Source organism: Aulostomus chinensis, chromosome 19 (genome assembly GCF_037954235.1).
Source record: "Aulostomus chinensis isolate RoL2024-O1b breed Wild chromosome 19, RoL_Achi_v1.0, whole genome shotgun sequence".
Lineage (NCBI taxonomy): Eukaryota > Metazoa > Chordata > Actinopteri > Syngnathiformes > Aulostomidae > Aulostomus > Aulostomus chinensis.
The window spans coordinates 21,767,760-21,790,830 of record NC_141338.1 but is presented as its reverse complement, the minus strand read 5'-3'; the positions used below and the strand labels follow the sequence as shown (position 1 = coordinate 21,790,830).

The 23,071-nt window shown below is 45.8% G+C and overlaps 1 protein-coding gene across 1 annotated transcript in view; it reads left to right on the top strand.

The window, feature by feature from the left end:
* Window positions 1–2,733: 2,733 nt before the first annotated feature.
* ror2 (receptor tyrosine kinase-like orphan receptor 2) overlaps window positions 2,734–23,071 on the top strand; it is a 39,194-nt gene continuing 18,856 nt past the window's right edge. The window contains exon 1 of the mRNA XM_086186754.1: window positions 2,734–3,094. Within this exon, the coding sequence (XP_086042880.1) occupies window positions 3,043–3,094 (52 nt within the window). The 5' untranslated portion in view covers window positions 2,734–3,042. The remainder of the gene's footprint in view (window positions 3,095–23,071) is intronic.

Genomic DNA, 23,071 nt, shown 5'->3' with positions numbered 1-23,071 from the left:
CTGTTGAGAAGCATGAAGATGTGGATTTTGCACATTTAATATTATGTAACAGAAAGATTTGATGTGCATTTATAAGCTGCTCTTCCAGTCTGGTCGGCAATGTCCTAACAAAGCTTGATGATCTTGAAGTGGATGTAGGCGAAGCCGATGAAAGCTGGCGGGTCCATCTTGTGTTGTAATAACATTTTGTTCCTCACGAGGCCTTACTGAGTTATGTAGCATGCTCACAGTGCTACCTGAAGGAACTGACCTCCTCTCTGGAGCCCTTCACCCAACAATATGACAGCGTTATGAAACAGAAAGCTCTCATTTCTTCAGCTTTCGTACACATGCACAGACACACACTCTCAGACTCAGGGTGAGAGGGAAGAATCTGGGCCAAAGTTCTGTGAAGAATGGGGCTGAAGATTTAGATGTAGAGATGTTTGTGTCCTGGATGCTGATTGGTTAAAGCATCTGCCCCTCTGCCAGTGAACAGACCTTCAAGTCACTGGAAAGGTATGTATAAGCGCAGATGTGTTCTCCTTGCCTCAGGCTGGCAGGAATCCAGCTGTTTTTTTTTTTACCACTGTTATTACCAAGCATGTGTGTGGCTGGTACTGTTTTCAATGTGTGTGTGTATGTGTGTGTGTGTGTGGGGGGGGGGGGGTAAAGAACACTTGGGCCCCTCCCCACACACACTTGTTTCCACAGTTTCATCCCATTTGTGAATCTACTGTTTCCTTCTAATCACTCTTTGATGGGGCAGCAGTCGATTGATTCAGAGTACAACTACTGAGTATAGAGGTGGGTCAGATTCATTGGTAATATGGTAGTGATTTATTAACCTATTAATATCTACATAAACATCAATGTCAGGCCTTCGTCTTCCAAATCTGCTGTGGTATTATTGGTCTGCTCAATTGCACTCTGCTTCGTTTTATTTTAGCTCAAATTTTCTCCCAGCTTGGGTAAATATTGAGACAACAACTACATCAGAACCCCCCCCCCCCCAATCGGTGTTTATCTATACTCAGCAGATTTGAAAAAAGATAAAGAATCCCTTTCTTAAAAATGTCATTAACATTTGGTATTTTGTACATCAGCATATTAGAAACATCCAACCATCCATTTTCTTCCGCTTATTCCTGTAAAGGGTCGGGGGGGGGGGGGGCTGGAGCCTATCCCAGCGGCTGTGAGAGGGAGGGTTCACCCTGGACAGGTCACCAGTCCATCACAGGGCCAACACATAGAGACAGACAACCATTCACACTCACAGTCACACCTACGGTCAATTTAGAGTATCAATCAGCCTCGTCCTCTCTTGATGTCTTTGGACTGTGGAGGAAGCTGGAGTACCAGAGAGAACCCACACAGGAACAGGGAGAACATGGAGACTCCACACAGAAAGATCCTGTGATGGAGCCGGGACTGGAACCTGGAACCTTCTTGCTGTGAGGCCACAGTGCTGACCACTGCACCACCGTGCAGCCTAAAGTGTACTCATTCCAATTACAGGGCCTCTTTTTTTTTTTTTTTTTTTTTTTTTTGCAGGGGAATTCTCACTTTATTGCAAAGAGCAAAAAGTACGGAAATGAGAAATAAATGGGAACAGAAAATAAGAGCAGCTAATAGAATACTGTAAAATGAAAATTCACAAGTTGGATATCAGAAGCTTCCCAGTGTATTATTGGATGACAAGAGGTATCCCCTCAAAGATAACAGCTGCTCCACCAATTACAGGGCCTCGAAAGAGTCCTGTATTGTTATTTTTCGTCACTACCTCCCCGAGTCGGGAGTGGGTCATTTGCGCGCCTGCTGCCTTCCTTGGATGTGGTAGCCGTTTCTCAGGCTCCCTCTCCAGAATCGAACCCTAATTCCCGTTACCCGTGGTCGCCATGGTCCACACAGAAAGTACCATCGAAAATTGATAGGGCTACCCTTTTGCTGTAAATCAGTATTGATTGATTTTGGGCTCCTCCAAGCTGGAAGACTGAAAAACATGCAAGTGCCCTCAGTAAAGATATGTTTGAAGGAAATTGCAACATACCGTGCATTGGAAAGACAACAATTTCTTAAAGTATGGAAACCTTTTTTGAAATGTTGGAAGATGAGAATGTTACAGTAACTTGAACGTCATCACAGCTGCTTTTTCTGTTAATTTGTTTTTAATCACCTCTGTTACCACTGTATTATCATTATGCGTGGGTTCTCTCTGGTACTCCAGCTTCCTCCCACAGTCCAAAGACATCAAGAGGGGACCAGGTTAATCCAGACTCTAAATTGACCATAGGTGTGACTGTGAGTGTGAATGGTTGTCTGTCTCTGTATGTTGGCCCTGTGATGGACTGGTGACCTGTCCAGGGGGAAGGCTGCTGGGATAGGCTCCACCCCTTAACAGGATAAGCAGTAGACAATGGATCGATCGGTTCAATATTAGGTCAGTATCTGATCGATATCAGGTCAGTAACCAATCAGTATCAGATATCTGAGTTCAATATCAGATCAATTTTAGTTCCGAATCAGATCAATATCAGGTTTATATTAGACATATATCACGTCAGTATCAGATCAATACCAGGTCAGCATCAGTTCAATATCGGGTCGAGGCCTGGCCTGCCTTCCTTTCGCCGGCAGGTGGCGCCCTCCCCCTGCAGCTTCACTGCCGCGCTCTGGTGAATCCTTACTGCACCCCTGACGCGCGTGCGGAGCGCGAAGCTCTCGTGCACGCGGCGCTCCAGGCTGGCTTCCTCTCCGCGCATGGAGGGAGGGAAGGAGGAGGGAGGGAGGCCAGTCCGGATCCACAGCTGGCTGGGAGAGAGTTGTCCGGCCCTCGACGTCCCTGTACGCCGCTTTGTTTTCGCGTCTGCGCCGCATCTGTCCCGCAGCTTCATGCCTGACTCTCGTGCGAGCTGGAAGGAGCGCGTGGAGTCCGACTGCTGACTTGTAGGCGAGAAGAAGAAGAAAAAAAAAGAAGAAGAAGAAGAAGAACAAGAAGAAGACGTGAAGGCGAGAGAAACTGGACCGAAGCGTCTCCAGCAGGTTTCAGGTTCAGAAGCGATCATGAGGACTCTGGTCTGGATGCTTCTGCTGGCTCCTCAGCTCCGGTGCAGCGGTGAGTCCCGAACTCCTCAAGTTACTCAGAGATGCTGTGCACGAAGTGCTGCAAAGATCTCATCGGGTCACGGAACCGTTCTTTGTCTCGGGTGGTGCTGAAGGGGAGCTGGTCACACATCCTGCAGTTCTATCAGGTCCACATCTGGTCCGAGGCCGGTTTCCATCCTGTTCTTTTATCTGCTATTTGTTTCACGCACTTTAATCTACAGAGATTTTTTTTTTTTGGGGGGGGGGTGTCTTTGTTGACATGAGTTTGCAGCAGCTTGCTCTAGGTGCTGGTGTCGGACTCAAAGGGCCAGTGGCTCGTTGTCATGTTAATGTGTGTGCAGCTCCAGGTGATCTGGCCTCTTTGTCACTCATGCTAATCCATGGACTCTCCCTGCGGGGAAGGGGGGGGGGGGCACGTTCCTGTGTTCTGCTCGGCTTTGAGGACTCACCATTTGGTTGGAGTGAAAGGGGCATGGTAGTGAGCTTCTGGGGGCAAAATCATTAGCACCCCTCCCCCCCTTGACCCTCTTTAGTCTACAAGCAGAACTTTTTCCACTTCTGTCCATGGGACCTGCAGCAGGAGACGGTCCTGCATCCTACGATAGTCAGTCCAGGATGTCCACCATGTTGCTTCATGTCCTCCAGATGGTTTTCACTCTAAAGCAGAATGTGGTCATCAGCGTGTAGACCACGTTATTAGCTGCTGGTCACACACACCAGTGTCGTCACTGGCCATCAGCACTGGTTGCGTGTTTCCCAGATGAGTCACATGAGCGTGTGTCACTAGAAAGCTTTCAGAGAAACTCACTGTGGTGAAATTGCGGCCCCTGGAACTTTGGTGCTGGGGTCCTAATTAAAGCTGTACTTAGTGATGGGTGGATTGTCACAACACCACGTGTGTGTGTGTGTGTGTGTGTGTGTGTGTGTGTGTGTGTGTGTGTGTGTGTGTGTGTGCTCTGTAGAGAGAGTGTGAGAGAGGTGAAACCTGATGATATTAGGAATTTGCATAAAGGAACAGACTGATGCAAATGTGGAATAAACCACTTCTCGTGTCCACTAGGTGGCACCAGAGAACGCACACTTCCTGTATGTGATGCATGTCGATGCGCTGCAGGTATTGACTGGCTCAGCTCTGCTTGGCTCTGGTGGAAACACAAAATTCAGGTGAATACAGTGGGTAGCAGCCAGCCTTTAACCCTCAGACACGAATGATGAGTCAAACTCCACCGTCAACAATCACACGGAGGGACGAAACTTGTCGTCTCCTGCGGTAACCACTGTGGCTTCCTGTCCTCCAGCAGCACACCAATGTGGTTCAGTTGCTGTTGAGTTTGAAGAAACAGACCGAAGCTAAAAATACATCAGACACGTCGTCACTGTTCTCCGTGCTGCTGTGGCTACAGCCAGCAAGTTTGTGTACAGGCCCAGGATGCTGCCCTCTGAGAGCCTAACAAGACTGTGAGCTTATGAGGAGATTTCAAGTGAGAGTTGCTATGGAGGGAGGACAGGAAGTCGCTGGAGCCAGGGCAGCAGCTGTGAATGAAGTGGGAGCCTCGTACTAATGAGTACTCACCACCGTATGAGTCACTATGTTGGGGTTGGAGTAGAAAGGCAGAGCTGCCGCCGCTGCTGCTGGAAATGGGGCCCGAGGGCCTTCCTTTGCTGTGGGGGGTGTTTAAGGAGAGCGCAGCTCCCCCTGTAATCACATGTTACCAAAGCCTGCAGGCAAAACCGTGAGACAGCCGACTGGCAAAGTCGTTTGTCCACTTAAAATGGTTTATACTGGGGGCTGCATGTCATTTGCTGGGAGATGCAGACGGAGTGGTAGTTGTAGCTGGTTTCTCTGTGTCTGAGGCATCCTGAAGGAGCCTTTGAGGAGAGGCTGGCTGGAAGGTTCCCCATGAATAGAAACACTTGGACCTTTAAACATGTTCTTTGGATTCATGTAGAATGTGGTCCTGGTCCCTCATCTGACAGTGTGTAGAAGCACGGAACCACAGAGATCTGCTATTATGTGATGATGTCACAAATTAACATTCTGCTTTAATGTGGTCATGTCTCATGGTCACTGGCATCTGCCAGTGTAAGTCAGCGTAGGACAAATGAATGGAACCAAAAACACAAACAAAAACCCACCACACAAGACCTGCTCATCCAGAACCTCAACCTCTGGGCTTCCTTAGATCCCCAGCAGGACAGACGCCATGTTTCTTACAGTAGATTTGATGTGGAAAATGAAAGGAAACAAATAGAAATGAGTGTTCATCAGAGATCAGATCGTCTACATCGCCATTAATTCCAGCGTATGTAGGGAGGGAGAGGAGCGAGAGGATGGCTCAGCCTGGCATCACTCACTGTTAAAATGGAGAAACTGTGTGTGTAACACTTATCACACTCCCTCAGTAACAGCTGGGATCATATGTGAGCCATAATTTGCATCGGCCAAACTCATTTTGCTGATAAAATGTTAAGTAATATCAGATATGTGCGTGTGAGTGTAGGTGAGGGAGAGGGGGAGGGGGACTGAAATGCTCTGGCCTCCGGTGTGGACGTTGCCACAGGCACCTCAAAGCTGATGGAACTTCCTGTTTCAACTTTTGACCCACTGTACGTGTGTGTGTGTGTGTGTGTGTGTGTGTGTGTGTGTACTGTAAACCACTTCAGAAGTACCTTTACTGTGACTGAGTGACGTCACCCTCAAATCAGACGGTTCTGTAATCCGTCAGCTTCTTCGAGCCTCATACTGAGATAGTAGCTTTTTTTGGGGTGTTGCTATTGCTAATAAAGACTTTTCCTGAAAGCTTTTGAGTCATAAAACAGCAGGTGAGGGTGAGTAATGTGGAATCTCATTCTTAGTTGCGGAAACCATCGGTGCTTTTGTAATCGCCAGTCAAATTATATGTAGTAGAATAAATGTGCCGTCTCCAGGGGGTGGATATCACTGCTGCCTGGTGATGCACTGGAAGAGACTAACGGCTTTGTTATGCAGCTACAGGCCAACGCTGACCTAACTGACAAACACAAGCAGCCATGATTAACAACTGCATGGCACCAGCTTTTCCCAAACCCTCCCTGGCCTCATCACAGACTCTATTAGACGTTGGCGCTCTTCCCTCCACGTCTGAAGCTGTGAGGTGAAAGAATGTGTAGCTGAGAGAAGTGAGCCAGAGGTCAGGCCTTTCAGCCGCGTCTGAGCACATGTCAGTGCTTCCAGAAAAATGCAGAGGTTTTTTTTGTAATTTTTGCGGGCAAAAATCCTTGATTACGCGGCATGTTTTCTTGAAAATAAATGCGATGGAATATGCAAGATATTTTTTCAATTTGATGTGATGAATTTGCGGGAACTTGCAAAAACCGTTGTTTGATGAATAAGAAAGAAAAAAGTGATTCCCCCAACTGTTCTCACCAAGCTACAACTTTCATGTAGAGTCATTTCTAATGACCGCCTATGATAAGCAAGCGAACTACGTCACAGGAAGTGCTGGGAATGATGAAGTTCTCTTCTTGTTTTATTTCCCACCCAAACAAACATATGGCTCACACCTACAAACCCTTGATGAGTCAAACAAGTTCCAAGCTTATTTTAGTTGGCAAACGAGACGGATTTGCGGACGTCATCGTGTCTTCTTCGCAGGGTTTGCTGCTTTACGATTACGTCACCTCACAATATTCCCGAGGCAACAGGAGCAAAATGCTGCCCCTGTGTCAAGAAAACGCAACATTTTTCAACTTTCTGCAAAGATATGAGTGACTTTGATGCAAGGAAAATGGGATTATGAATCGTGCAAGCCTCGCCTATGTTGTGTATTTTGCATGGAAACCTGTGATTTATACACCAAAATTGCGGCATCTTTGAAAAAATGCAACTCCCTGCATAAATGTGTGAACTTTGCTTGATTATGTGTTGAATTATGCGATCGCATAATTGCATTTTTCTGGAGGGACTAATTGTCCTTAGATTAGATGAGAATAGATTAGATCATTGTCATTAGATCACTAACACAGTTTTGTGCGTCCTCACATTGACAACCAGCTGCACGGAGGTGCTGTGGAAAACTAGCCAAGTCAAGTTTAGCTGAGCTGGTCAGGTGTGGGAACACCTCTCCTGCTGCTGCTAGTAAGCTGCTAACAGTGTTTGGGTCTGGTGCCTGTAGCAAGTAGAACCGGTGTTCTTATGCAGCAGGACAGGAGTTTCGAAGCAAAAGGCTGCATATTTGCTCCCAAAATGGGCAGCAGCCATTTATTAGTGGTTGTCACTGCATCTGATGGATCAGTGATCATTTGAGAGAGGAGGAGGTTCCTCGGTGTGTGTTGTAACAGTCTGGTTCCACATGAGTAAGATTGTCTAGGTTGTATAATATTAACAGTTGTTGATGTATTTCACATGTTCCTACACAGGTGATGGAGGCGGCTGTGCTGGTTATAAACACCTGGGAGAGCTGCTAACATCTTTCAGGGCAGCTTCAGTATTTGTATCATGAAGATGAGATGATGTGACAATGTGCTGCTTCAGAAGCTTCAGTCATCAGGTCACTAATCACTTCCGCTAACACACAACCACGCGCACACACACAACCATGCACACACACACAACCACATACACACCCGCACTGCTCATCATGACTGCAACACGACTGCTCTGATCTTTGTCTCAGCTAACCGCTCACTGAGGACAAGCACTCAGACAAGTGTGAAGAGGGTAGAGGTAAGCTGCAGGGTGCTACTGGTTGCTACAGGGTGCTGCAGGGTGCTAGTGGTTGCCACAGGGTGCTACTGGTTGCTACAGGGTGCTGCAGGGTATAACATGGGGCAGCATGGTGCTATTGATTGTGACTGCGTGCTCCATGGTGCTATATGGTGCTACTGGTTGCTGCTTTGTGCTCCATGGTGCTGCAGGGTGCTATTGATTACGAATGGGTGCTCCATGGTGCTGCAGGGTTCTACTAGTTGCTACTGGGTGCTACATGGTGCTGCAGGGTGCTACTGGGTGCTACATGGTGCTACATAGTGCTATGTGGTGCTACATGGTGCTGCAGTCAAGATTCAAGATACTTTAGTAATTCCCGAAGAGCAATTCAGTTTACAGTCAACCACAACATAAATATACAGGCACTCTGTCAGTGGCAAACAATAAACACGTAAAGGACAAAATTGTCATTGGACATTAAGTGGTGTGATGGCAGAAGGAATGAAAGAGTTTGCATATCTGTTTGTTTTCTTAGGGGGGTCAGGTAGCGCCGACCCAAGGGCATCAAACAGAATTCGTGGTTCAGGACGTGGTCAGGAGAGCTCAAAATCTGTCTAGCTTTCTGGACAATTCTCAGTCATCTGGACTCCTATGATCTTGGAGCAGATGTTAACAATGGTGCTGCTGGGTGCTCCTGGGTGCTACATGTGCTGCCGGGTGCTACTGGGTGCTACATGGTGCTGCCAGGTGCTACTGGGTGCTACTTGGTGCTGCTGGGTGCTACTGGGTGCTACATGGTGTTGCCGGGTGCTACTGGGTGCTACAGGGTGCTTCTGGGTGCTTCAGGGTGCTGCTGGGTGCTTCAGGGTGCTGCAGCACAACCAGCAGCCAACTCCTAAATAGTTTTACTAGGTTTCTGAGAAAAACTTTAGAATTAGTGCAGTATTACTATAAATATGCTTGGGCTTGTTTCATAAAGCTTGGTGTAATATTTCCTGAGGGATTATTAAACTGAGAAAAGGCTTACTTCCCAATCTCTACCTCCTGGACCAGATCCACACAAAATTAGCAACTCAACTGGTCGTCCAGCACCTTCTGGAATGGAAACTCTGGTTGTCATAACATGAGATGTAACTTCCTATATTTTCCACATGCACGAGACATTCCTGGTGTGTTTTTACACATATGAAATTCAGAATTTATGTAATACAAAACAAACACCTGGCCCAGCCATTGTGTAGGATTAGTGATTTAGTCTCTTGGGCACCATGTAGCAGTAACATCAGAGGGACAACAGCGCACTGGCCTGCCGGCTCCAGTATGACACCTCATGTAGCCTCTTTTCCCTCAGCAGCACTCACCTTTTGTTTTTCTCCTCTTTTTCTTAGCTTTTTCTCACAGCGAGAGACACTATGGCAGTGCTCCCCTCCTGCTGGCGCTCATCACTGCAACAACCGAACAGGCACTGATAACATCCAAGGCAGAATTGTAGCCTGACATCACGTTGGCTGCCAGTCACAAGCCACTTTGTGGTCATGTGTTTCGAGTTTGAGAAGAGGAAATAGAGGAAGGGTCCTGCTTTTCTGAACTGGGAGATTATGGGTCATAATCCGTGTTTCACACACACTTAGTGATATGCCCATGCTGCCACCCAACTGCCTCAGCACCAGGTTTGTTTGGCAGCAGCCTCATTATGCTGGATTATTATCACAAGTCATGACACTGAGTCTGATGAGATTCATATAGACAGAACATGACAACAGAAGTAATCTTTTTTACAAGCTATTGATGCCAAACACAGATCAGGTTTCAGTTCAATTTGATGAGGATGAAAGTAACGAGAGGGTGCCACCAAGCATCAAGTCTATGGTGACCGTGCCTTTGCCGTCAGGACCCCCGACTTTGGAACAACCTACTCATAGTCTCATGATCAGTTACCTCTTTTAAATCACTTCTTAAAACCTTCTTTTACAGACCTGCTTTTATGTTAAGTCATCCTTTTACTTACCTGATTACTGTTTTATTTATTTTATTGTATGATTCCACATTGAACTCTCATCCATCTAATCTGAGCAATTTTATTCATTCTTGAATATCTGTTTTTTCCTTTTGCTGCTCTTAACCTGTTTATCTGTCTTTAACTCCTCTGATCTGATGTTCTTATTAGAGTGAAGTATTTTACTTCATATGATCTTTGTCTGACTTCAGACTGTCAAATCAGAGATTTCTGGGATTAAGGGAGAATTCCAGTAATTTCCGTCTTCGTTATGTGAAAATTGAAAGGGACAACAGGTCCTGGAATCGGTCCAATCCTGAGGAAGAGAGCAACCACGAAACCACTGACAGGCTCAGATGGTGTTCAGACTGTCTGCATGACATCATGATAAAATCATCCACAGCCACGGCGCATCTCGTCAACATTAGATTTCCTCTGGTTGAGTTGTTGTCCGTCTGGCTGACATGCTGTCTGACATGATGTCATGTGAGCTGATGTTGGGTCACTTCAGCTCATAACTTGACCTCTGCACCCTCTGAGATGAGAGTCTTAGTTGAGTGTGTGAATACAAGCGTTCAGGGTCACTCTTACCAGCGTGTCCAACTCATCTGCGCTTTGAACACACTCCGAACACACTCTCCAAACACACACTCTGAACACACTCTCCAAACACACACTCCGAACACACATTCTGGCCTCACACTTGATGTAGAACTCTAATGTTCACACCTGATAAAAACTTGTTCACCTGATGCCTGCTGCAACCTCAAAGCGCAATTTTCTAAGATGCACCAGAGAAGCCTGACAATAACCTAACAATAATCCTGAGCCTGATTCAACTGTGAGCTTTCTGTAATCCTGACCTACAAACAGCTCATTAACTGGTGAAAACTTCCTCATGACAAAAAATTTGTTCGGGTCCACATTATGAAGGAAGTTGAGGAACACATACACACACACGCACGCACACACACACACACACTCACACACACTTTAAAGTGCAAGAGTGGGAATGGTTTACCATCATAGATCAAACCGTCTGCAGCAGCAATGGAGGAATGAGAGAAAATCTTTCAAGTGGTAAAAATACATGTATGGTGTAGTAAATGAAGTAAACTATGTATATATACAAACAAACAACAATAGCGGCGAAGTTTCCTGTGTTTGTTGATGTGAGGTGTCAACACAGACTAATGATGTACGGCTGTGTGTGAGTTGGCCTCGGTCTGGTTCTCATTACAGTCCTGGTTCTGGGACTAATTAGAGCCATGCAGGACATTCCCATGAACCGGACCCGTAGGCAGGATGAAGTGTGTGTTTGTGTGTATTAGTACACTGAGGCAACTGCAGTTGTATGTTCTGGAGCCTGTACTTGGAATCAGGATTAGAGCGTTAGCCAGATAACTACAGGCTCAACTCAGGCTTTTGTGTACTATAAGGGCAGTTCATGTCTCAGTGGAGTATATCACCATGGTAACATATGCTACTAGCTAACCTGATCCAGAGTCAGTTAGGACGTAAGATACAAGCTGACCAATCATGTCTCTGGATGATGTCATCCTGATTCAGTCTGATAATGTGATGCGGTGGTGAGCGTCTTTGAGGAGATAAACCACTAGGCGGTCTCTCCTGACCAGCAGCTCTGTGAGCAGTAGTTATTTTTTTTATGTAACTACCTGTCAGAGGAGGGTGTACGTGCAAAAGTAACTAAACATGCAAAATTAGCAGTAAGTAAAAATGAAGCTTGATACTTTTCTTTCGTATACATATTTTAGGTTTGTCTTTTTACCTCAGTTCATTTATCTGAACCCATCAGTTACTTTGAAGAGGAAGAATTTTCATAGAAAACATGAAAACAACCTGATGAAGATGATGATGAAGATGTTCTTTCACACTGGAAGTTGCCAATTTCAAGAAGGCTCGATCTGCTGGGACACACTACTTTAACTTGACCTTTACAGGTCAATGGTTGGAGGGTTGAATAAACATATATCATGGACAATGTGTATTTCTACTTTTTTAAACAAACTCAATATCTAATACTTCTCTACTTTAATAAAAACAAAGAGTACTGAATGGAAACTTTTCCTGGAGAATGAGTTTATCTGTGTATTTCTACTCTTAATCAAATCATTGACAGCGGTGGATGAAGTCTGCAGATCCTTGACTTGAGACCCAGTGGCAGCTGAATTTATGTATAACTGATATTCAATTCATGCTCGTCTCCACCAGCCACACGTCTAATGTCAGATCTGCTCCTGTTGATTAACACTCATCTTGCCTGTAAATGACGTCTTCATAGATTTAGAGGAGACAGTGAGAGATCCTGGATACATGGCTCCTGCTCTCAGGCTACCAGGACTTTAACTAAATGCAAGCATCCGTAGCGTTTAGAGGACAGTTCTACTATCATAGTGCTGATCAGCTGTTTGAAGCTACAGTTGGAGCTCCAGATGCATTAATATCATACTTATCTTGACTAGATTTGGCAGAGACGCCTGGGAGGCCTGACAGTGACACATGCTCCTGGTTACTGCTGCAGGAACAAGGAACTCAGTGTTCTTCCAATGCTTCATTGTACTGCTAAATATTTATGTGTTGATGTTGCGCTAGTAAACAAGACATAAATCTCCCATCAGAGAAGAAGGAGGTCAACTCCAAGAGGAAGCAGCAGCTTCAGAGTAACAGAGGTCTGCCAGTGTGCAGCTGCTGCTGGACAATGTGGAGGGTTTGTGGGTCTGAGCTGCTGCGCCATGGTGTTGTGACAGTGAGATCAAAGACAAACACACATGTCAGAACAATAAAAGCAGTAGCATAAACAGCGTGTGAGGGGACAGGAGTGCTCTGAAGACAATCACTGAGGTGGAGACATGACAACACTCTCATCTTCTACTGTGAACTCAGTAATCAGCCCAGGAAACCCTAAGGAACCAGATTCAAGTCAGAGAAACAAACACGATCCAGCTGGGAAACAACTGCAGGAGCATGAAGTGGTCACATGTAGCGTGACACCTCATTGAATTCTGATGATTTGAATGAAAACTCAATGTATGTTTGTTCTTTTATGTCAAACCAAGAATAAGAAGTCAATGAGATTCAGTCAGTCTGTAACAAAAGAAAGATGAATTTCAGAAAGAAGAAATGCAGACAGACGTCAAGCAAGTTCTACAGCAGGCTAGTAGAGAGGAGCATAGACTGGCTGTTCTAGTCTGCTCCCACATGAATTCCAGATCCAGCATCAGGACACTGGTGTGGCATTACAGTACGTGGCTGTCCAGCTGCCAAAGGGTCACTGGTTCAATCCTCACTTCCCCCGGTGACCATGTCCAAGTATCCTTGAGCAAGATACTGACCTAATTGCTCCTGCTGGCCCTGCGATGGACTGTTGACCAGGGTGAACCCTGCCTCTCACCCAATGTCAGCTGGGATAGGCTCCAGCCCCCCCACACTCCATGACCCTTAATGGGTAAGCAGTATAGAAAATGAATGGACATCAGGACACTTGACAAGAAGAGCAAATCTAGAAGCCAGACTATGTTCATCTAAACGCAACGGTTCCCGCGAGAACTTCTGAGACAGCAGGGACGTAGAACTTCCTGTTAACAGGCAGGAACGTCTATGGGGCAGCCATCTGCCTCGACCAGTTGGGGGAGAGAGAGAGGGAGAGAAGCAGATAAATGGACAGAAAAAGGGATGAGAGACATACAAGAATCCATAAGGACAATACAGCTACAAAAACATCTACGAACTACCACAACAACAACCTCCACCATAATAAGAGCATTTAAGTACGATTATTACCATCAAGCACAGTGCTGACATTAACGCAATACTAGTAACCTTAATACTAGTACTGTGCTGAATAGGCTGATATGAATACTGCTAGTACAAGTACTACTAGTAATAGTAAGGGTGGCAGCCTGAGCGCCTGCAGCCCATTTAAGGATTGTTTGTCGCTGGTGTGTCTCTGTCTCTTTGTGTCATGCCTCCTGTCAGCACCCCAGCGATGCTGGGGGGGGGGGGGGGGGGGGGGTCTCTCTGAATGTATGTGCCTTGGTGTAGGAGTGAACAGATTACGTTGGGCTCAGAGGAGCCAAAACCACACTGGAGAGTTTTGGTGCTTGAACTCGTTTCAAAAAGACTTCAGCTCATACTTTGTGGCCAACATCAGACCCACAGATTGTGTTTTTCCTTTTGTTAGCCAGATAAATGCTAGGAGCCCATTTGTCGACGCGTGCAGGAAGTGGGTGTGACCCCGCTGGCTCCAAAGCGCAGCACAGTAAAAACACTCAAAATACAAGATGGACAGACACTGTGGAGGCTGTAAAAAGCTGCTGTCAGTTAGAGAGAGGGAGAGAGAGTGAGGGAGAGTGTCTCTCCTACCTGTAGAAATAGTTAGGCTACAAAGGCATGTGGGGGCGGAGCCATTGCCGGCGTCAGTGGTGCTCTCTAGATGGAGTTATCACTCTCGGCTCTTTAGGGAGGAACTTTTAACTGGGAGGTAAATGTGTGTCTTCCTGTGGGGAGGGGACCTTGCAGCAGGGATGGGGGGGGGGGGATTTATAGAGTGTTGGAGGATGGCGGCCATGTCTTGGCTGGATTTAGAAAGTCTGCCTCAGCAAAGAGATGTCAATCTCAGGGGACTTCCTGGGTAAAAGCGAACTAAATAAAAGTTAACAAAAATAGCAGCCTGCTTGCACCAGATAGACGGATGTAAGAATGAATGGGCGCATCACAGGGCACATCCTGCAAGTTATTGTTTAGTTTTGGAAATTGTTGTGAAATTGTCATTAATTTATCAGGAATTGCTACAAGAACCTTTCATAAATTAGTTCATGTGAGCATTAATCATTTCTTCATTTCCCTCTTGCGAGTCTCAGCAACTCAAACCTCCATCGAGTCATGTGATTCTTCGTTCGTCCTTCCTCAGTTGAACATGTCGGCTTTTTAGGCTCCATCACCTCTTGAACTGTGTTACGTAAATTGTATAGTCTGATGTGAGAGGGAGCCTGATCCCTCCCAAGCCCTCCACACACACTCAGAGGTCAGAGGTCACATGGAACCCGTGTAACACTCCCAGACCTTTTGTGTGTCTGTGTGTGTTTAAGCCGAGCTGTCACAACACTTATTGATCAAGGATATTTTGCTGAGGGTTTTGAAACATGCAAGAAGCGATTTTGAGTCCCAGCCGGCGTCTGGCGATCGTCTGTTTGGATCCGAGGACGTTTGGAGCCACAGGCAGGGCTGTTGAGTCTGTTCATAATTATCCTCTTAAAGTGTCCCAGGATGTGTTCTCCTGTTTTATGGTGCATACTTGCCTACCTGTGTAACTGTGTTCAGAGGGCCGATCTGATTCAGACCCTCACACATTCCTCCCAAACTCAATTAATACAAGCAAACATGTGCAGGCGGTCTCGGCCGTCTGTCCGCTCCACTGTCAGGAGTGAAACAGCTGACTCCAAAGCATGACAATCACCAGACAACACCTCTATTCATTGTTGTCTGTTGTAAACAGTCAAACCCCCCCCCCCACACACACACATATTTATAAACATCTCCCGCCTTTGTCCATATATTACTACAATATTGAGAGTGTGTATATACGCTATTAATGAGTTGCAGGCTGCCAGACGTGCTTCGTATCTTTGACAAAGCCCCTCATCCAAGAGGCTCCATCAGTCCTGCGCTGCAGTGGAAAAACACTTAAATCATTTCCTCATGCTGAAGTATCAATACCACAGTGGAAAACCTCTGTAGCACTGGTGGAGCTCTCTGAAGCGCCGCGTAAATCAGCCCAGTGCTTCAATAGTCCAGTGGAATTTATGGAAAATATGGACAAAGTCATGCACAAGACATATGGAGAGATGGAGGAGCGCAGCCGCTCATGACAGGGAAGAGGGTCGTAAAAGGCAGAGATATGCTGGAGCGTCAGTGTAACTAATGATCATGTGAAATGAAATGAATTATCATCATTTATAATGGAACAAAGATGAACGTTTAAAGCTTTTGAATGTCTTCAATCTATTTTGTCATAGAGAGGAAGAAAAAAACAATCATTTATCTGGATTTAAACGTTTTGTAGTTATTATAACTTATAACTTATTGTACTCGTAGTTCTTTAAGTACTTTGAAGTGATCACTTCAACATTTTTATGTATCAGTAAAGTAACTTGTCAAAGTAAACATTGTACAAGTATACAAGTATTACAGCAACACTAAACATAAGACAAATACTTAAAGTTACTGTTGTTGCTGATTATCAGCAGTGACGGACGTCGGTTGCTGATTGAAACATTTGGTTGAATGTTGAGCTGTACAAAGAGGAAACCGCGCCGCCAAGTTAAAGTCACTGCCAGCGGACGCCATCAGGGGTCCGATGTGTTCAGGTGCATCCTTGTTGGATTTGATTTGTCTGCACCTTAAAAGTCACTGAGGAGAAGTTCAGGGACATCGTAGAAACTTCAAGACAGTTTTTGGTTTTGATGGTCTGTTGGGACGCGGTTTTAACTTCTGATCGGACGCAGCTGAAGGTGCGGGTCAGGAACACGTGCAGGAGGATGATTGAGATCCGATCGCTCACACTCCCTGAGCGTCTGGACCACATGAGACCAGATTCTTGTAGTGGCATGAACACACTGGATCTCATTGGCATGGTATTATGATGCAGAGGCCCCACACAGACATATTTTAGGATGTCAAACATTCTGAGGCTTGCATCAAGAGTGTCAAAGTGAGATCTTATCATTAGTGGTCCTAAGAGATTCACATGGAAACACATTGTAACTCCAGGTGTGAAGTCCCGATCCTCAAGTCACTCAGGAGGCCTGTCGGGTCTGAACAGAGCCGGTCTGCGTGTTCTTAGTTGATTTAGAACTTCCTGATCTGATTTCAGCAGCAGCTGAAAAAAAATAGCCACCACTAAAAATAGCAAGAACATTATCAAAAGGGTTTTCAGCAGTTAGTCCCAGGCAGTTTACAGGACACGTCAGTACCAGATCCAGAGAGGACAAAGCAAACTCAGCCGGCGACTCAGTGTTGAGGTGCAGCTCTCCAGCGCTACCAGGAGCTGAGGCGTATCTGTCCACGAGACAGACGAGTAAAACAGGCAGAAAGCCCTCAGCAGTGGTCTGCCATGGATCTGTGCAAATATGTTAACAGCAGGCTTGTCAAACTAATAAGCTGTCCCTCCTCCTCCTCCTCTTCATCCTCCTCATCCTCCAGCAGATGCTTTGGTAATCATAGTTCAGAGACGTGGGCAAAAGAGGAAGAAAGAAAATGTGGCAGAGCGGTGTGGCTGCTGGGTAATATTCTGCTGCATGGTGCTGTTCTGCTCCACATTCCTCTGAGGAAGGAAAGAATGACCAAAAACTGATATGGAGAAAGATAAACAACTGACACCAGAGCTTGACACGCTTTCAAAGCTGCTTCTCCCAGCTGACCTCAGTTTGGTATGCACCACCTTATCAGAGAGCCAATAAAATGCAAATGACTCAGCACGTCCCCCATCGTGACCTTCCCTCTCTCATTTATTGTCTTGTCTTTGAGCTTCCAAATGGCCAAATATTTGAAGGGAAGTGGCTGCTTTTATGAGATGGCTTTTGTTGTTTTAACTCAGTCATGGGGATGGAGTTACTCCCGCGTAAGCTGCCTCTGCCCTGAGAACTCGCAGGGTGGGAAGATAGCATCAGAGCCCGTTCAAGGGAAATTCCATCGCTGGCCACTGATAGCATCAGAGCATCCAGAGAGCGCCACGATCCAGTCCTCGTGTCAGAGACCCTGAACACTAGACTGGGACCAGTGTTTATGTCTGGGTGATAAGAGCGAGTCCTCCATCTGGAGTTTGTGTTGAGAAGGAACTGTTACTGCCTCAGACGAGCACGGTGGCTCCCGTCCTCTGTCATCTGATAGGTGCTCTAATGTGCTAAATAGCTCTTCTCATGTGACTCATGGTCATGTGACCAATACTGGGCATGCACCAAACTGTATGTTACCGATATCTGATTGGCTGATATTTTCTATCTGATTTGGCTGGTAACCAACACTTACCCATCTTGGTATAATCTGCATTAAAACAATTTTGTACAACATTCTTGCTGTGAATTAAAAAAAAAAACTTTCCTATATTTCCAAAAAACAATAAATATTACATTTACCTGATTGTTTCCTCATATTAGATGAGAAGAAGAGACTCAAGCAAAACTGGGCTGATTTAAATATCAACCATCAGACCCACACCGATGGCGTGGCGATCTTTGAGGCTCCTCCTTCGATACTGATGGATCAGGCCTCCAAACAGCCGCACGCAACCTGAAAATGATTCAGAGGAAGCTGCATAACACCTCAGCTGCGATGACGATAATGAGCTGAGCAACGGTCCCTCCAGACTCCACCGTGCCGCGCACACACACGCTGAGCTGCACAGACAAAGACACACTGGGGTGGATATTGTAGATAGGTGAGCTGGTTCGCTGGAATTCATCATTACAGGACAGGAAGTTCACATCAGGAGTTCACACCTGTTTCCACTGAGCCCCTCATTCTATTTGGCGGAGGAAGAGGAGTCAGACATTTGAGTCTCTACAGCATCTCTTTGCTCGTGACACTGGTGATTGATGTTACACTGGAATACAAAGTCACAGACACCAGTTGATGTTTTCAAATTTAACGTTGACACTTTGATTGACAGCAGATGCCAGGATGGTCAGATGATGAGTTTCATAATTAAAGCCTCCATAAAATGTCTCAGATTAGAAATAATCACATTATTGTAGATGTATTTATATTGTTTATACCACAAGTAGGAACATTACAGAAAGTAATCATTACATGAATACAGTTTGAAGATGAAATTTAAATAATTGACAACCAAAAACAATTTTATACCTTAAAAACAATATTTGAGGACTTTTCTTGAGGTGTTTGGATGCACTGGTACGCCGCCGGTAGGACAGCGGAACTGGTAATACTGGAGACTCTTCACACCATTGTTTCATTACTCACAACAATCTAATTAGTGTGACTCAACGAGATGGAGAAAGAGCTTCACTGTCGGTGGTGACGTAGGAATGCTCCAGGAGCAGACCTGTCTCACAAGGTTCCATCTTCATTCTGAGCAACGGTCATAACACGAAACTGAACACAAAAGATTGCAGTGGTTGAATATGTGTGAGGCCTTAAAGATGATAAGATTTTTTTTGAAAGCTTTAGTAAATTTTTGATGGTCTGAAAAAAAAGAATTTAAATCTCTGACAACATGATTCTGTATCTCATTTGTCCTTCATAGCAACTGCAGCACTCTGACTGTCTCATGTTCGCCTGCTGGAGGTTAAGTTTTGGGGGACCTAAAGACACGTGTCCATTTGTTGGGGGAAAAGTCAAGAACTATCAAAAATTTAGTTTTGAAAGGGTCTTTATTTTGAAACTTTTTTCCCAACTATTTCTTTCAGAGCAGTTTGAAACATTAATTTTTCGGATATTCGCCCTCTTGGTCGGAGCGAGTGAGTCACGATCGGTTTGAAACTGAAGCAGAAAAGAAAAGTCACTGAGTGCTGGAGGCGGGACAGTTTTCCTCTGTTATGAAATGGAGTCCAATCACAGGTCACCATGGGGTGGAGAAGATGGCTGTCCTGCTGGTGGAGTTTTGTCTTCAAACTTGCATTAATTTGTTCTTCTGTCAGTCACAGCCGCCACGAATGCGACTCACTTCCATGTCCTACGGTTATGATGTTCAGTGATGAATGGAGGCCATATTGAGATCTGGTGGGTTCAGATCCTGATGTGGTCTCAGAGAAGCGGTCTGGTCCAGCTTGACTGTCCTGATTGTGATATTTCAGACACACTCTCAGATTTCTCAAATTTGTCTCAAACATTCAGGCCAGAGTTTAGAGGTCAGAGGTCACATGTAACTGTAATTCATACGCCAGCTATGAAAACATGTCCCACAAATATCTTAGTAGCATGAGAGCATGATTTCACATCAGTTAAACATGGAGGGACGATCTGGGCTGCCTGGCAGAGGCGTGCGGCGCTCATCCCGTATTTGACGTGTCTTGTGTTGTATCTTCAGAATGAACGGGGTCCAGGTCCAGGTCCAGATGCTGAGTCCCTGCATGCATAGAGCTGCAGGGCTGGTTTTATTCAGGGTCATCACATTCTTTGACCCTTCACTTTTACAAGAGGGTCATTATCCCAGTAAGACCATCCTGAGTGTGTTTGTGTGTGTGTGTGTGTGTGTGTGTGTGTGTGTGTGTGTGTGTGTGTGTGTGTGTGTGTGTGTGTGTGTGCGCGTGCAGTGGGCAGGACTAGTGAAGCGATTTGTCGAAATACCAATAACACATTTTTTTCCATCCCAGTCTTAACTGCTAGGGAGACTAATAATTTAGGATTTCAGCGCTCATTTTTTCCTGTCTGATTTGGCTCCGTCTCTCTCTTTCCCTGGTCCCAGTCAACCAGAAGTAGCCTGTCACTGAGTTTATGGCGGGGCAGTCCCTCGCGTCACTGTTGCACTGCGTCTGCCCCCCTTTTTAAGCTGGTTTGCTCCGCCCCCAGGGTGCTCTTATCTCGCCACCGTTCTGCATCAGCTGGATTTCTATCAGGGGAGAGACAAAGATGAAGTTGATCTTTGCAGCTACAACATTCTGCTCCAGTTTCTGTGGCTGTTCTGTTCAGGCTCAACAGAAACCACCATCATGAGTCAGACGTGTGGAGCAATTTTACTGTGCAGAGGTGAGAAAGCGACCCTCACATCGCGTTTCCTGTCATCAACTCAGATTGTCCTCCAGGAAAATGTTACACTCCAATTGAACTCATATCACAGCCGTGTCATGTTACAGGTGTGTTTGACTCCTCATGTCTGTCCAGACCTCAGAACACTGACATGTCATAGAGGAACTGTGATGCCACACAAATTCAAACAGCAGCTTCCTGCAGAGCCTTCCAGAGCTCCAAGGCTGAAACTGGCTGAAGACAGATGGAAGCACCCCCCTCATCCACCCCCCTCATCCTCCCTGTGCAGGGCTGAGAAGAGGGACAGTTTATTATTGGATTTTCCTTGTCTGGCAGGAAGATCTCAAGATAAAACTAGTTCCACAACCTGCTGCCCAACACCAGGACTGCTCAGCCTGAGAGGAGGTCAAGTGACTGAGACACTGGCTCGGTTCAGAACTTGTTTTGGGCAGCTAATTTGTTCTCTTGACTTGTTGATCTGTAGCTGACTCATGTGGCTCCATGTCTGAGGGGTCCTTCTGAGGTCCAGGCAGTTTCCCTCTGGACTGTGAAAGGCCAGCAATCCTGGATCGGCTTCAGCGTTTCTAAGAGAGTGTCATCTCCTCGGTCAGGACAGGTCACACTGAGAGCTTAACTGTCACCGCTCTGTACTTAGAAGGTTCTAAGAATGTTCCTATGAACTGATTCCATTGATATAACTCCTCCTGAAGCAGGCTGGGCTTCCTTTTAAAGACGGCACTTATGTGTGTAACTGAATAAATCCCATGACAGAAAACTGAGAGGCTGAGCAGGGTGACGCACAGAGAAAGCACACAGAGCCTCAGCTGGAGAAGTGGAGCGGGGAGGTGGACCAGGACTTGATTTATTTAGACAGGGGGGGATAATGTGGTCCCCTCCATCTACACAGCGATGCTCACAAAGGCTGAGCTGCTGCAGGTCAAGTGGCAGATCAGCAGATAGAAGGCAGCTTGTTGTGCAGATGCTTTTAGACTGAAAGGCTCCTTAAATGAAGCACAGAACACAAGCTGCTGTTGTCCAGGCTTCACTCTTCAACTTAGTAACACTGAAGTTCCAAAGCAATGAAATGTGCTGCAACGACCTTAATGTGGAATGAATGTGAAAATACAAGCTTTTCTTTCAGTTCTGTTTGTCATCAGCATTCAATTGTATCCGTCAACAACCTTGTGATTGGATGGGTTTCAGCATCAGTTCAAGAGAAACAATAGAAGCTCTGAAGTCACTGTTCGCTCCACTCGTCTTTGTTAAGTGGATATCCACAACCTTAGTCCATGATCATCAGTTTTGAGAGTGATTTCTGTCTAGGTGGCGCGGTGGTGCAGTGGTCAGCACTGTGGCCTCACAGCAAGAAGGTTCCGGGTTCGAGCCCCGGTTCCATCACGGGATCTTTCTGTGTGGAGTCTGCATGTTCTCCTGTTCCTGCTGGGTTCTCTCTGGTACTCCAGCTTCCTCCCACAGTCCAAAGACATCAAGAGGGGACGAGGCTGATTGATACTCTAAATTGACCGTAGGTGTGACTGTGAGTGTGAATGGTTGTTTGTCTCTATGTGTTGGCCCTGTGATGAACTGGTGACCTGTCCAGGGTGAACCCCACCTCTCGCCCGAAGGCTGGTGGGATAGGCTCCAGCCCCCCCCCCCCCCCTTAACAGGATGAATGGTAGAAAATGGATGGATGGATTTCTGTCTAATTTGATGGTCTACCTCCTCCAGAATTCCGGTGGTTAGCTGGTCACGTGCAACTGACAGTCTTGCGTGAACAGGAAGTTCCTGCCAGGAGTTGAGGAGGCCGCTGCTCTCGCTTTCCTCCATGCTGCATCTTTCCCTTTTAAAATGCATAATAGAAACACTGCAGTTTAGCCCAGTTTAGTTTGAGTACAAGACTGTGTTTGTCTGGATGGATGATGCAGTGACCCGCCCCCACACCTCTGACCTCTGACCTTTGATTGTTCTGTGGAAGAAAAATGTCCCTCACATTACTTTTAAAGTGATGCTAAAACACATGTACAACTAGCCAGAGTGTATTGATTGTGTGTCCACATTTGCATGGATGTGTGTGTGTGTGTGTGTGTGTGTGTGTGTGTGTGTGTGTGTGTGTGTGTGTGTGTGTGTGTGTGTGTGTGTGTTGCTCTGCATGGGTTTACAGGAGCATGTGTGTGTATGTGCATACACTGGTATGTATTTCTAGTGGTAGGTCTGGAGTGTGTATACATACTTATTTGTGTTTTAGTGTCAGGGGTGCTTTTTATTTAATTGGCTTTACTTTGCTGATCACTCTGTGATAAATTGTGTCTGTTTTTGATTTTTTGGATTGCTGCTGCCTTGCTGAATGTATGTAGATGCCTTTTAAATGTTAGGGAACATTTGATCACAAAAACACAGACAGAAATCTTTTTCAGACTCCCTCAAACCCACCGGTGGTCTGAAAGGAAGTTTATTACAGCCAAAGTCTGTAAAATCAAAACCTGCTGTCAGATTATCAACTCTCTGATGGTCCACGAAAAAAATCAGGTGAATATTTCATCATTTTAATTCAAACGAACCTGTGAAAAAACAAATTCAAC